The sequence below is a fragment of the Panthera leo genome, chromosome B4 (genome assembly GCF_018350215.1).
Source record: "Panthera leo isolate Ple1 chromosome B4, P.leo_Ple1_pat1.1, whole genome shotgun sequence".
In the NCBI taxonomy this organism is placed as follows: domain Eukaryota; kingdom Metazoa; phylum Chordata; class Mammalia; order Carnivora; family Felidae; genus Panthera; species Panthera leo.
In genome coordinates, this window is record NC_056685.1 from 124,577,133 (window position 1) to 124,593,432 (window position 16,300).

General features: G+C 46.6%; 1 protein-coding gene across 1 annotated transcript in view; it reads left to right on the forward strand.

Annotated features, from left to right (window-relative positions):
• The window catches only part of CB4H12orf75 (chromosome B4 C12orf75 homolog), a 76,515-nt gene that overhangs the window by 26,005 nt on the left and 34,210 nt on the right, over positions 1-16,300 (forward strand). The window contains exon 2 of the mRNA XM_042948340.1: positions 11,673-12,235. Coding sequence (XP_042804274.1) covers positions 11,673-12,235 — 563 coding nt within the window. The remainder of the gene's footprint in view (positions 1-11,672; positions 12,236-16,300) is intronic.

The window sequence follows — 16,300 nt, forward strand, 5'->3', positions numbered from 1 at the left end:
TATTAACTTATTTCATTCTCAGAGCAACCTTCTGATGCAAGTACCATTCTTTTTCTTTTTCTTTCTTTTTTTCTTTCTTTCTTTCTTTCTTTCTTTCTTTCTTTCTTTCTTTCTTTCTTTCTTTCTTTCTTTCTTTCCAAATAAGGAAACTGAGACAGAGAGTAAGTAACTGGCTAGTAAGTGATGAATTAGATTTGGACCCAGGCAATCTGGCTCTAGAGTCTGGGTGCTCTCTGTTGTTTAGATTGGGTGCATACCATAGGTTTAAAGAGGTTAGGGGGCTTTAGGTTATTCTGTTATAAATGTCAGGAAGTGGCCCCATATCTGTCTGACTCCAGAGTCCTAAGGCTTCAATTCCCTGCCATGTTCCACTGTAAACACAGTATGAGTGTTCACCGGGTTATCATCGAGACATTCGGGAAACTGAAGGTCCGAAAAATTAAACAAAGCAGTGTAAGGAGAAGTCTGATTCATGCTTGGGTGAGAAGCAGCCAGTTGTGGGGGCGGCTGGACAAACTCAAGGTGGGTGGATGGAGAGTCAGTAAGAAATTGGGATTCAGAGTGCAACTTCAGTCCAGGAAGTTTCCAGCATGAGGCACTGGATCTGAAATCACCGTTTAAGACCTTCAAGCTGGGAACCACTGTATTAGTTTAATCAAAACAATGTTTTTGTCATTTGTTGTTGAAGGATTTAAAATCGGAAAGTGGTGTCCTCATTATTTCTCTGAATCCTGGCAGATTTTCTCTACTAAAAGGGCTTGAATTTGGAAATCACTTCCTTTTAGAAATCCCTTTGAGTCTAGACACAGGAGTCCAAATTCCATGTGCTTTAGCTAATGATTAAATGCCTCCTTTTCACCTTCCAAGTTCCCTCCCTCTTTTCCAAGCAATTTAATCTTAATCATTCATGTATATTGTTCAGTTAGTCATGGCAACGAGGCCATTTGACCAATTAACAACTGAACTTAGACTCCATATTGATGGTCCAGCTGTGATAGCCACAGTTTTGAGATCCTAGCATAAGGGTTTGACTGACCTCCATGAATGGACAATAAACTTGGAAATTATGGGGTTGTAACTAAAGAAGTTTCCTTGGTGTGTTAGAATGCATCATTTTGGCTTTTAGATATACGTATAAGGCAATCACGGGGGTGAACATGCAGCTCATCTGGTTTCAGTAAAAGCAGATTATTTTTATGAAAAAAATAATCCAGAAGGGAGAGAAATTCCTTTTGAGGAAATGAACTTCTCTTTTTTTTTTTAAATTAAAAAAAATTTTTTTAATGTTTATTTTTGAGACAGAGAGAAACAGAGCACAAACAGGGGAGGGGCAGAGAGAGAGACACATACAGAATCCGAAGCAGGCTCCAGGCTCCACACTGTCAGCACAGAGCCCCAGGCGGGGCTCAGACCCCGCGCCGATCATGACCTGAGCCAAAGTCAGACACTCAACTGACTGAGACACCCAGGTGCCCCAAGAACTTTCCAAGGGAAATGTAGATTTCAGAATTTCAATACCAAGCTCCCTTTTATTTTCCTGTTTAGAGAAACAAACATGTAATTGCTAAAAACCCCATTTTTAAAATCGAATTTATAAAATGACAGTCCATTGTAATGAAGACTTCATATACAAGCATCTTAACTGTCACTCACAGGTTTCCCTAAGACTCGATTGTATTTTATAATTTAAAATATATGATATTAAGTGTAATTCAAGTGAAAGAGCATTTACAAGTTTAACATTAAACTTGTAAATGAATATATAACATTCCTTGAAGGAAAGAGTCCTTCAAGGTATCAAATATTACTCTCATGTCTCAAGTCTTCAAAAATAATATGCTATAAAATACATAAACAAAGAAAATTTCAGGCAAATCACTTCCTGCTCATGGTTTGAATTCCCGATTTACCTCTCTTCCTTTCGTCGTCCGCTCCACACAGGCTAACAAATGCCTTTCACATTGTGAGTGTTCAGAGATCCAGGGAAAACGTTCACAGTTGTCCCCCGGAAATGAGGATATTTTCTTAATAGTTTGCTTCAGAGAAAATGACACGGCAGTATTTATTTTACATGTGCATTAGACTTTCATCATGATGCTGATTATACACCGAGCAATAGGCTGTCACTTGCCTGCTGTAAGTCTCTACCTGGTTCCTTCTCAATTATTGTAAATAACCACTGACTTCTGAATAAAACCTTTTATCCTAGAATCTCAGTTAGAGCTAATTAGTCTATAAGTTTATGGTGGGGGAGGGACACAAAGCAATGTACAAGCTTTTATAATGCAAGAATACTATTTAAAATGCAGTAGCATCACCATTTGTAAAAAAAAAAAATTCTTAACGTTTATCTATTATTGAGAGACAGAGAGGGACAGAGCATGAGCAGGGGAGGGGCAGAGAGAGGAGGAGACACAGAATCTGAAGCAGGCTCCAGGCTCTGAGCTGTCAGCACAGAGCCTGACGCAGGGCTCGAACTCACAAACCGCGAGATCATGACCTGAGCCGAAGTCTGATGCTCAACCGACTGAGCCACCCAGGAGCCCCATAACATCTCCATTTGTAAGGAGTAGCCAGAATGGGCAAATTCATAGAGGCAGGAAGCAGATTAGAGGTTGCCAGGGGTTGGGAAACGGGGGGAGGGGGGACCGAGGAGTGACCGCTCACATGTACAACGTTTCCTTCTGGGGTGATGAAAACGGCTTGGAACTAGATCGTGGTGATGGGAATACTAATTGCCATTTAATTGAACAGTTTAAAATGGTTTATTTATGTTACAAGAATTTGACGTCAAGTTTTAAAAATTGTAGCCACATCCAGTTGTGAGGGCCAGTAATGGTGAGTGGTGAGGGAAAAGGGTGCTGGACAAGGAGACTGAAGTCACACGCCTACTTTTGACTTCTGTCCCACCCCCTCCCTTTAAAAACAGCAAACTCATTAGGTGTCAGCCTAGAGAAAGGAAAGCAGATGCTTTGTGTGAGCCCTACTATGGGGTCCAGCAGGAGGGCGCTGGACCACATTTCCTGGGACCCCTTCTGGTTCTGAAATCCTAGGAAATTTGCTGAGCACACTTCTCTCCACTCTCGGGCACCGCAGGCTCTTTGATTCCAAGCCCAGGGTCTTGGTGCCCTGAGGTGGCCATGTCTGAGTGAAGCACGAAGCCAAGAAGCTTAAGAGCCCAGATCCTTCCTTTCCTCAGGTGTCACCTTAACCATAACCATGACCATCTAAGTAGCTTCTCTACCTGTGTTTTTAGTCTTAACCTGTTGTGTGGATGAATATCTTCCTTGCATTTACCCCAAATGTGCTTTGGGGGCATCTTTTTGATTTGGGGATTTTTTTTTTTTTTTAGTTCTGTCTTCTTCTCTAGAAGGTCAGCTCCTCGGTGGCATGAGTGAATGCTCACATATATTCCTGGGCCAGCTTTGGTCCAAACACTGAAGGAGGTGATAGAGAAGCAACAGTGAAGCCAAACCAGGCCTGGTCTCTGTGCTAACAAACAAAATCTAATGAGAGTGACAGACATTAAGCCAAGAATCACATGGATAGCTAATGCTGCAATTGTCACAACTGCTCAGAGGACCCAGAGTCTCTGTAACAGGGACATTTAACCTCATCGGGGAGGTGAGGCAGGCTTCTCTGAAGAAGTAATTCTTGAGTCAAGCTTGAAGGCCAAGATGAATTAATCAGGCAAGGAGGAGAGAGACTATTCCAGGCAGCAAGAACAGCTAGTGCAAAGGCCCTGTTGTGGCAGGGACAGGAGAAGAACGAGAAAACAAAGAAGGTCGTGAAAAGAGGACAGAAGCAGGAAAGTGGTTAGAGGTCAGACCAGGTGAGGCCTTGTAGGCCAGCTTTAGGACTTTTGTTTTTATCGTGAGAGTAGTGGCAAGTTCTTGAAGATTCTCAGGAAGATGGGAGGGGTTGACTTGATTAGACTTACATTCTGTAAAGGATTCTGGTGCAAGGAATGGAGAGGGAGGAGAAGCCAGCCTTGACGCCTGACTAAGGTCTGGCCTGCCCTTCCTTACTTAGCCCTGCAGTCCGAACAGAGAGGCAGGGGTGGAGCAGACCTGGCCAATCAAATTTCTACACCCTCTTGTCCCCCGCGACTGGTTCATGGGTGAGCATGGGATGGAAAGCTGGCTTGGTCAGAGTGACTACGGGGAATTCAGTAAGAATTACCACGTGCATTCTCTTTGGCCTTGAACCGAAGCACACACGAAGAGCTGCTATAGCTGTCTTTTCCACCACGATGTGAAGAGTCTGATGCTACCAAGGCCACCAAATGGGACCTGAGGATGGGGCCCAGCTGCGGGGGGGTGCGAAGCTGAGTCCTGCTGGCTTTCGGTCTCTTGTCAAAGCTCAGTCGAACATGTCCTTGCTTATGTACTTTTCAGTTCCAGAAGCCAATGTCTCCCATTTTGCTTTTGCCACAGTTCACCCAAAGCGTGAGAGGGCTGCCGGCAGTTGGGGAGCATGGAAGCCGTCTCCCTGGGGGCACGCCCATCTGCTGCTTTAGGACTGTGGGAGAGACAGGGACTCCTATTTCAACTAGTCCTGCCGAGCAGAAGGGGCATCAGAGCGGTGGGCGGGAGAGAAATGGCCCCATGGCCTGGGAAGATGCATTTTTGGGTGTCTGATAATCTAATCTAGTTAGGAAAGTTTGATGAACATTACCCTTCCCTATGGTGGAAAGGGTACTGTTGTCTCTAGGGATCCTAGTAAAGTTCCTTCAGGAAACTTGGGCGCTGATGGAAAGGGGGAAGGGAGGGAACCAGGGAACAAGAGAGGCCAGAAAGGCCTGGAAGCTGTGGGGTGCAGGAGGGGTGTGGCAGCCACTGAGGCCAATGAGCCTGTGGCCAGGCCCCAGGGAAATCCTTCTCTCCTACCCACGATGGGGAGGTCCCTGCTAAGTACCTCCCAGCACTGCCTCCCCAGCCAGTAACTCCCTGGGCTTCTCAGCCAATTCTCTAGGTTTTCAGAGCCAAAGCCACATCCCAAATCTGATGGTTATTTGAGACCCAAAGGTTAGCCTCCCTCAATCTCTCATTCTCCCAAAGGAAGAATAATATGGGCAAGGGAGGAAGATAGCGAGATGCCATCAGCTCGGTGGGCCTTTCAGGATAAGAGGGGCAGAACGAGTATCATTGAGAGAGTAGAACAGGAAACAAGAAGGCATGGGTTCAAGTTCTTACTCTTAACTATTAGTTAATAGTGCAATGGTGGGCTAGACCTCTCTGCTAGCATTGGATTCAACGTTCTTAAATCAAGTGGTAAGCATAGTATAGTAGATTACTGCCTTTAAAAACTACTCAGGAGGGGCACCTGGGTGGCCCTGGCGGTAAGCGTCCGACTTCAGCTCAGGTCATGATCTCGCTGTTCTTGAGTTCGAGCCCCGCGTCGGGCCCTGCGCTGACAGCTCAGAGCCTGGAGCCAGCTTCTGATTCTGTGCCTCCCTCTCCCTCTGCTCCTACCCTACTCACACTCTGTCTCTCTCTCAAAAATAAATAAACGTTAAGAAAAAAAATTAAAAAAAAAAATAAATAAAAACTACTCAGGAAAGTGGCACCTGGGTGGCTCAGTTGGTTAGGCATCTGGCTTCAGCTCAGGTCATGCATGATCTCACTGTCTGTGAGTTTGAGCCCTATGTCGGGCTCTGTGCTGAGAGCTCAGAGCCTGGACCCTGCTTCGAATTCTGTGTCTCCCTCTCTGCCCCTCCCCTGCTCGTGCTCTGTCTCTCTCTCTCTCTCTCTCTCTCTCTCTCAAAAATAAATACACGTTTAAAAAAATTTTTTTAAAACTACTCAGGAAATGAACTCTCTCTCAAGTTTGGCGAAATCACCTGCTGTGTTAGTCACGATGGGAAGCAGAGATCCCCACTTCTCTCTCAGCTGGAGGGAGGACAGCTTCTTTCTATCTCTGACCCTACATGGCATTGGACCTTGAATCTTCCCTCCTGAGGCTTTACAGAATGGCCCGTAGCTCAGTGAGGGTGGGGTTGGGTTTGTGACAGCAGCCTTGGTGGATCGAGGCAGTGGCAGCTGCAGTGGTGCTGATGGACAGGCACCGTGCACTGAGGCTATATTGTCCCCAGTGCCCAGAATCCAAGCTTCCTGACTGTTTCCCAGCCTTCGTATTAAGTCTGGGAACCATGCAACAGAACCAACGCCCGAGAGAGTTTTTACGAGGATTAAATGAGATAATTCATCAAAGTAGTCAGCATTGTGCCTGACTCATGGGAAGAGCTCAAAATGTTCATTATTATTGTTTTCAGAAAGATGATGCAAATTGTCTTGAAAAACCAGCCCTAGGATTAATAATGGCTGTTGGACAAAAAAAATGTTTTTATGATTCTGTCTCTCACTTCTCTCCGTTCACACCCACACAAAAACATTTTTACCTGCTTTCTTTGTGCAGTAAGGAAACACAGTGTGTAAGACCCCATCCCTGTCCTCAAGGAGCTAAGAGTTTAATTAGAGAGATACAACTTACCTACATTCAGTGTTGTCTGTTAAAACACATCATTTGTGGGCTGAACGATAGCCTGTGCCAGAAGAAAATGTGTTGAAACATGTTCGAAGGTTAAGCATGGAGAATGGCGGGGGAAGTCCCTATATTGCAGACCATCACTTTTCACAGCCAGTAACTCTCTCCAAGACCATGGGTACATTTTAAAACGAAATTCATATGGTAACAAAAGAGTTCTCAATGACTCATGCATTAATAGATAATGGAAGTTACAAAGTATCTATAACTGAACAACAGTGAAATTAATGAAATATGAAAACTTTTGGATGCAACATAAACCATATTGAGGAGAGGAAAGAAGGAAGGAAGGCAGGAAGGAAGGAAGGTAGGAAGGAAGGAAGGAAGGAAGGAAGGAAGAAAAGAAAGGAAGAAAGAAAGAAAGGAAGAAAGAAGGAAAGACTTAAATGAGTTTGGTGTTTAACTTAAGAAGTTATAAAAATAGGGCCACCAGGGTGGTTGGTTAAGTGTCCAATTTAGGCTCAGGTCGTGATCTCACAGTTTGTGAGTTCGAGCCTCACATTGGGCTCACTGCTGTCAGCACAGAACCCCTTTTGTATCCTCTGTCCCCCTCTAGCTGTGCCCCCTCCCCTGCTCATTCGTTCTTCCTTCCTTCCTTCCTTCCTTCCTTTCTTTCTTTCTTTCTCTCTCTCAAAAATAAATAAACATTAAAAAAAGGAGTTATAAAAATAAGAGTATTCTCAAAGAATTTAGAAAAAAGAAAATAATAAGATAAGGGCTGGAAATAAATGGAAAACAAAACAAAAAGAGATGGCCAAAAAAACTAAAAGTGACTCTGAAAACTCCAATAAAATGGACAAATGTACAGCTAAACTAGTCAAGAAAGAAAAAGTGCAAGGAACACTATAGGAAGGCAGAAGGGGGCACAACCACACACATAAAAGAGACAAATCACCGTGGGTAAATAATCAATCAATTTCGTGATCAGCTTCATGGCATTTAAAAGTGTCTATGCAGCAGACACAGGTGCTACCACATCTGCGTTATGATCCGTTATGAACCCTGTGCTGTTTTTATATGTTAATGGTTTGTCATGATAACACAACCCTAACATCTCAATGGCTTAAACACAATAAAAATTTCTTGCTTGCTCATTCTTCAGGTCCAGCACGAGTGTGGGTGGGGACCTGTTTGATGTAGTGACTTAGGGATCCAGGCTGATGCAGGATGCAGCCCTTTCACACGTGCTGCCAGGGTCCTTGAAACTGGAGAATCTAGAACTCTCAGTCAAGAGTGTCTTCCTGTGTGGACGGCTTGGAGATGAGATGTTCAGATCGCCCTTCAAGAGAGAACTTGTTGTGAGGAGTGGGGTTGGCTCACTGCCCCCAGCTTTTGGCACCTTTGGATCTGCTGCTGTGCCCCAGCTGAGGCCAAGATCTCTCTGGGCAGCTCACAGCCCAGCCAGGTCCCTAGGGCCTGGCCATCTCTGCCCAACAAGGGGTTCCCCCACAAACAATCTGCATTTGAAGTTCTCCTTGGCCTTGGTCAAGACTTTCTCAGAGCTGCATCGCAATCTGGGGTTCTTCCTACCTAGTCCTCTTTAGATATCCCTCTTTTTTTTTTTTTTTAAGTTTATTTATTTTGAGGGAGAGAACATGGGACAAGGGGAGAGAGAGAGAGACAGAGAGAGAGAGAGAGAGAGAGAGAGAGAGAGAATCCCAAGCAGCCTCCCAATTGTCATTGCACAGCCTGACGCGGGGCTCGAACTCATGAATCTCGAGATCATGATCTGAGCCAAAGTCGGACACTTAACCAACTGAGCAGTCCAAGCGCCCCATATACATATCCCTCTTCTTATTTCCCCCGTGGGTGTTAGACCTCCAATGCAGCCTGAAGGCTTTCCCTGCCTACTTCTGATCCTGCCCCCTGGATCTTTCAGGTAGTACCCATAACAAATCTCTTCTATACCTGTCTACTAACTCCCAACAGACCAGAAGTCACAGAGCCTCTGACTCATATTTCACTTTTGTTCACACTTTATTGTCCAAAGCTAGTCATATGTCTGTGCCCATCTCCAAGGGGGTAGGGAGCCTAATCTAGAAGAGAACTAATCTAGAAGAGAGAGATAGTACAAAGGGACACATAAGTTCTATCTATGACTACTACTGGTTAAGCAGCTACACTCTTACCCCCCTCCATGCCGGCAGAGCCCCAATTTTGTTCAGGTGTCTATCCTGCACTCCCTGTCATGACTCAGGGATAAATTGTAACTTAACCAGAGCCAATTACAGCCATCCTATTCACCTTCCCAGTGGTTGCATCAGGAAGAGTCATGTGATCCAAATCGTGGCCAAAGAAGTGGGAGAGGAAGCGTTCCCAGTGCCTCTCAGCTTGGACCCAAAGGGGGAAAACAAAATCCCCCTTTTGTTGCTGAGTTCTGTTGTGTCCAGTGGCTGAGCTACCCAGAGCCGAGGCAGCTATCTTGCAGCGTGTCCAGAGGGAAAAGGAGAGAAACAAAAATAAAATTCGGGTTGCCAAACTTCTTGGTGGGGAACTCTTTATGGAAGAAAAACCATGAAAACAGACTATTTAGCTCCACGTTCTCCTGTGTCTTGCTTTCCTTCCTGGCCAGATCAATTTCAGCCATGCACATCTTCTCTCCTCCTCACACCACATCGGTTCTTGTCTGAAGAATGAAAACAACAGCTCAATGGTGTGATTTAACTGGCACAGAGAATGAAGGCAAAATTGACCAGTCGGGAAATGAGACATGTATTAATGATTTTCTTTTGACTCATTGTTTTTGAAAACATCCAGATGCAATTAACTGTTATTTATAAAAAATAAAATAAATTCCTAAAAAGGATAAAGGAGACACTAGACTTATTCTTTCACTCCACACTAGGGAGAGGATTGACATTTATGGGGCACTTACTATGTGCCTGACACTTTATCAGGAACTTTGCCTATATTGTCTCATCAAACGACTTCGCATCGCCCTTTGAACACAATTTTAACTCCTTACAAAGCCCATCATACCCAGTGTGATCTGGCTTACCTCCCCAACTACCCCTCTCTATCTCTGCTCTAGACCTGTCATGCTGGCCTTTTGTTCTATTTGTGAACCATATTCAGCATGTTCCTGCCTCAGGACTCTTGCACTGGCCATTTCCTCTGCCTGGGATGCTCTTTCCTTGGTCTTTACAGGTTTGATTTCTTCTCTTCAATCACACCTCAGCTAAAATACCCCTTCTTTGGAGAGGTCTTCCTTGATGATCCTACCTGAAATAGTACCTCTCCTTCTACCCCTAGTCACCTATTTCAGTGCCCTGCTTTATTTTGTTTCCATCACACTTATAGTATCTAAAATTATCTTTTGTTTGATTCTAATCTGTCTCCTCCCACTGGCTTTTTCTTCTGTGCCTTGTTCACTGTTTCATCTCAAGCATTTAGAAAAGTGGTTAGCACAAAGGAAATACTCAATGGTGTTTGTTGAAAGAATGAATAGATAACACACTCTGTAACCTTATAAGGCAGACTACATATCACTCACAAGGGTCAATGTCCTCCAACCTGAGACCACCAGGAACATGCTGGTAGTTGAGCAAGTTGGGTTTACTGCTATTGCAGTGAAAGAGAAGCCACACCATAGGCAACCATCTCACTAACAGAATGTTAGGAAAGAATCCCTGGGACTTGGGTTCAAGTTAAATGATTATGGTTGGGATTTGAGAAAGCAGGACTTTTTGGGGCACCCGGGTGGCTCAGTCGGTTGAGCATCTGACTCTTGATCTTAGCTCAGGTTGTGATTTCATGGTTCTTGGGATCGAGCCCTCCTTCGGGCGCTGGTCTCACTTCCGCAGAGTTATAGAGTGTCCTGGTCTGATATTGGTGTTCTGTGTAACTGTGCTTAACAGAAGAACACAAAGGCCTGGCGGTGTCAGGCCACTTACTAGATGTCAGGATCTGTTTCTCTCTTTCTTGCAAGTGTCCTAGGGCTGGAGTCCAGTGTCAGCACAGAAATAAACAAGACTGTTTCCTTTGGCTGTTTGATAGTCCTCCCCTCCTCCTCTGCCCACCAATTTTGGGTTTGTATGGGGGTAGCCACTGAACAAAGATGGCGGAGGCCAAGGTAGAGAAACGGTGCTTCTAGAAGTCAGACAACTCAGAAACACCTTTATTTGCCGAAGAATTAGTTACCACCTCAGAAGGTGCCCAAATCTATTTAATTTTCAAATGAGGGATGGTGTATCCTGAATGGGATTACCCCATGTTTACCATTGCCTCAAAGGTCATGTTAATAGTCCACCAGGGTCTTGGTTCTAGTTCAAGGTTTTCTCTAAATACAACTGTATTGTTTTAGAAAAGTGTTTTAACCAGGATCCCAGCATCCTCTGGGCTCCCGTAGCACCCTCTATTCCTTTGCTAACATCCCTGCTTATATTGTAATTAATCTGTTTATAATCTGTCTGCCTGGTTAGACTGTCTCCTACATGTTTGTATCACTGGAACTTAATTTTAACTAAGGACTTGGCACAGGCTACGTTCTCTATAAATATTAAATGGATTTAAAATGGAGATTTAATTCCTGGCCTGAATTCATCTCACAAAACATTTATTGTGTCTGTACTACAAGCCAGGAAGACACTATGATAAAACTGATAGTCCTTACCTTCAGGGAATTAGTATTCGATTCTAATAGACTTAAGAACAAGAAGAGCTGGCCTTTATTTAGGATCGGGCACCGGGTTACGTGCCTGAGTGATTACTGCCATCTTAGAACAGCTGATACACTAATGGGTTAAGTAACTTTGATGAGGCCACACAATTATTAAGGGGGCAGAGCAGGGGTTGTAAATCAGACAGTCTGACTCCTGTCACACTTGCCCAAATGTTAGGCTGAAAGGTGCCAAGTAAATTCAATTCTGTTATTAAATGAGTGGAGGTCCTTTAGGCTATCAACATTGCAGCAAATGCAATTAAAGTGGAGTAGGTTAGTAGCACCAAGCTAGGGAAGACTTTATGCTCTTTACCAAAGAGCTGCATTAGCTCTCTGTTTCAGCAGAAATGGATTTCGGTGTTGGCTTCAGATCTGAGGATCATTCAGTCAGTAACATTTATTGGGCGCCCACTGTATGCAAATAGCTGTTTCTGCCACTTCCTTTCCTACCCACATCCTGAAGCAGGGAGGGGAAGTGGGGAAGAAAAGGCAAAGAGGGCGTGGAGGTCGGCAGGTGGGCATCTCCGGTCGCCTCCAGCCTCACCCCACTGCCGGCGCCGGCCACGCCCCCAGCCTCGCCCTAGCCCCCCAAACCCACTTTAAACTCCCGCCCCCTCTTAACGACGACCAATGCCCGGCCGGGGAGGCCGAAGGAGGCCGAGGATTGGCCGGCGCGGCGGTTGCCGAGGTGACGGGTGGGTCCGGCGGGGACCCCGACCGCTGCGGGGGCGAAGGGTGCGGGGCGGCTTCCGCCCCCGGGCCGCGCCGGCTCCTCTCGCGCGCCCCCTCCCCCCGCGTCCCAGCCCGCACCGCTCGGCTGCGGGAGGGGGCGACCCGGCTCTGCCCCCCTCCCCGCGGCCCGGCGCGCCCCGCGCGCCCCCCGCCGGCCTCCGGCTCGGGGCGCACCGCCCTCCGCCTCCGTCTCCGCCCCCAGGACCCGCGGCCGCCCGCTCCCGAGCGCGGCTTCCCCGGCCAGCGGCGCGATGGGCTGCGGGAACTCCACCGCCACGAGCGCGGGCGCCGGCCGAGGTGAGCGGGGGCGCGGGCCGGGGATTCGGGGGCGGCGGGGAGGTCTGCGGGGCGGGCCGCCCGTGCGGGAGAGGCCGGGGTAGGGGTGGGGGGAGAGGCGGCGGGGCGGGGACCCCGCGAGGCAGGGCGCGCAGCCCCCCTCTCTCCCCGTTCCCCATTTTCGGGCCGGGGGGCGCAGGCCGCCCGCTCTCGGAGGGACCCAAGGCAGGGCATTTCCCCACCCCGCGCGGGGGCGGTCTCGGCGGGACGCGGAGAGCCTGCGGGGCGGTCCTGCGGAGGGTGCGCGGGGAGGACGCGCGGCGGGGCTCCCCTGCAGCGGGTAGCCCGGCGCCCTCCGGGGGCAGAGGGCTCCTGCGCGCCGTCCGCAGCCGCTCCCTCCGCGCCCCGCCGCCTCGCGGTCCTCGCCCCCGGCCCCTCGGACCCCTGGCGCTGCGACAGGCAAGTGCGGCAGGGCAATTCAGGACTTTCTCGGTGGTGCTCGTGGCGGTGGGGTGCGAGTGGGTCGGGCAGAGCCGCAGACGGGGCTCCGAAAATTCATCCGAGTCGGTCCTGACGCCTAAACCCGGCCGGGCTGCCCGAAGGATTTCTCCGAGAGGCTGCAGTTTCAAGGATGCTTTAAGACAAAGTGTGACAAAGCTTTCATATTCGCAGTGATCGCTTCATGTAGTTTTCACTGGAAATTCTATTGAAACTTCTTTTACTCCGCTTCATTTTGTGGATTGGCAGGCGACAGCTCCCGAGGTTTCCCCCCTGTCAGCCAGGCTTTCTTGTCGAGTGACTTATTCTAAAGCTCAACTCTTCTTCGCATTTAGCCCAGCTAGCGTCTCCCACTTAAATAGTCAGGATCTGTTTGGAGTAATGTCTGCTGGCCTGTTTTGGTGATTCTTCTGGTTAAAGAGCTTCTAGTCTCCTCCAGTTGAGATCAGTCAGATGCCACATCCTATCCCCACCGGCAGGTGCAAGCAGCATTCCGATGCGGCAGTGTTTCCTAGGACGCTGGTGTGGGCGCCCTGTCAATAACTTGGTGACCTTGGGCCTGTCACTTCCCTTAACCCAGACCTCCGTGGAAGATGGAGTTTAAAATTCGAGCCCTGTTTGTTTATTTACTTTAAAGTTTATGTTGGCGTTTTGCTTAGTGGGATCAGATGTGGAAAGCTGCCCTGTTAACTGGCCAAGTTTGTTTTCTCCTGTTTGTGGGTAATCTCACATGGAATATTCCGTTTTCGGAGAAGGCGCTAAAATATGTGGGCTTCTAGTCTCAGAGCTGTGAATTAACCCAGGTGAAGGATTCACTGAAAAGTTGATCTGTTACAGGTGATCTTTATCATCTTGAATTAAATTCTTGTTCTTGGGATATGCAGAGAGCCACCAGGGAGGTGGCTTTTCCATCCATGTAACAGTGAGACGGGTTAGTAAGCACCTTGTGCTAACGAGGACAAACAGGATTCTAACCTGACAGTGGCCAGAATGCTCTGGTTGGAAACCTGGAACAGTGTCAAGGCCACATCCTGCACCATGCGTTGTGCCTCTCAATCTGACGTGCACCGGGACCCCGTGCAGGCCACTGCAAGGTTAAGAACAGGGCATCTGGGTGGCCCTGTTGGTTGAGCGTCCGACTCCTGATTTCGGCTCGGGTCATGATCTCACGGTTCTGGAGTGTGAGCCCCGCTTCTATCAGTGAAGAGCCTGCTTGGGATTCTCTCTGTCTTCCTCTCTCTCTGCCCTCCTCTCTCTCTCTCTCTCTCTCTCTCTCTCTGCCCCTCCCCCACTGGAGCATGCGCTTTCTCTTTCTCAAAATAAGTAAGTAAACTTAAAAACTAAATAAAAATTGGGGGCGCCTGGGTGGCTCAGTCGGTTGAGCGCCGACTTCGGCTCAGGTCATGATCTCGCGGTCCGTGAGTTCGAGCCCCTCGTCGGGCCCCTGTGCTGACAGCTCAGAGCCCGGAGCCTGTTTCGGATTCTGTGTCTCCCTCTCTCTGACCCTCCCCCATTCATGCTCTGTGTCTCTCTGTCTCAAAAATAAATAAATGTTAAAAAAAAACAAAAACTAAATAAAAATTAAAAGAAGGTCAACAATTATCCACATTAAAAAAATCATAGGAAGGATTTCTAACATTTTCTTTAAAGTGGAGCTATACGGTTGGTTAGTTCATTTGCGTTTTTATTTATTAATGAACTGCTTGTCAGATTTGGGGCCAGGAGGGAGGAATACTGTTGCTACATCAGAACAACGATAAGGTAATTTGGAAATGGTAATGTAAGAAAATGGGAAAACATGATTCTTTTTACAGATATTTGGTTGACCTTTTCTTTTTTTTCCCTAGGTGCACATCCCTTATTACGTAAAAGGAGGTATAGTTCTGTTGAACAGTACATGCAAAGTGCATGTCTTCTGGTTGGGTAGCCTCTCTTTTGTTTATGAAGAAGAGTTCACATAAGAGCATGCTGTTCTCTCCTCTGGCTTGCTCTTTGCTAAAAATTACTTTTCGTTCAGGGAGGAACAAGATAGCGAGTGCAGACCGTGAAACATGACAGAGAAGACATGATGAGTAAGGACTTACTGCATCACTTCTTTGATGGATCTGCCCCGTCTTTCACAAAGTCCTCCCCCAAACATTTCCTTGCTAGAGTCCAGCTGGCCAGCTTTGGCATTTGGTCATTGTTATTTTGAAATTTTCTGTCAGCTGGTGGCAGGACTTGAGTTTCAGAAAGGAAATGCATCAGGATGAACTATGTAAGGTTAAGAAAAATAAAACCACAGTGCAACGGTATTCGGGTATCTTTCAGTTGTGAACTTTGACATCAGCATCCAAAACGCTATTGGCCAAGTTGCGAAGTTGTGGTCCTGAACCCAAGTGGCATGAAATGCATTAAGTAGATGTTGTCCCTGCCCTCTAGGTACTTACCATGCACAACTTCTGAAATATCCCGGGGTCATACAGGTCAATAGCTATCCTTGAGCTTTTCAGCAAGCAATCCATCCACCCATCCATCCATATATACATAATATAAAAGTGCAGAGAGAAGGTGAGAAGGGTGCTGAACTTGGAGACTGGGGACTAGGGCTCAAGCTTGACTTTGGCTCTGTGCTGGTTGCGTTGCTATGGGTATTTCATTTCACTTTTCTGAGTTACAGTGAAAGCACTATGTAAGCTGTAATTTATTATAGAGTAGTGGAATATTACCATGTTGGAGGTAAAATGGCTTTCCCTGAGCATTTTTCTGCAAGAATGTGGCAAATCTACTTCCAAAGTGTACATTAACACCTAATAATAATACCCTTAAACCTAAAATCTTTATTATAAGCCCTGTTTTACTCTCTAAGTAATTCAGGTAAAACACGATAATTGTTTCTCCTCTCCCTGATCTATCTGAACAACTGCCTTTCTTGGCTTTTGCCTGGAGAAATTGGTTAATGTGACAAATTGATACTTAGTGTACTTGTGTAAATTTGATTCCATATGTCCAGTATATGGAGAAACTGATATGCAGTAAAATGATCGAACAGCCATAAGGAATCAGCCCCTAGATCACTCAGGCCCTACGTAATTTCTCCCAAGGAGATTTCTAACCATAAACTTCTGCACAGTCCACCTGTACATGCAGAGCACTGGACTTTACTAGGAGCTTTAAGGCAAAGGCTGAGCAACCAGCAAAGGGTGATTGAATGAAATCAAACTTTCACGCCCTTGAGAAGTTGATAGTCTAGGTAGGAAGATGAATCATTTGAGAACATTTGCAAAGCAAAGTATGATAGAATGCAAGCTGAACATCCAAGTGCCCAGGAGATGTTGAATAATACAGTTTAATCAGAGGAGGCTTCAGGGAGGAGTTGCACTGCTGGTCCACATGGGGTCATGAGAACCATTGCGATTGCAGAAGAGCTCTCTTCATCATAATGTTCTAGTAAGATCACTGTCTCAATGTGGGAGTTTGATTTTCCCCAACCTAGAACTGTGTTAGGTTTCTTGCATAGTCTAGAGTCTAGACCGTAAATGATAGAGCAACATTTGGATTAAATAATCCATTTTAAAAGTGCTGCATTTACTGTAAAGCAGGGAGGTC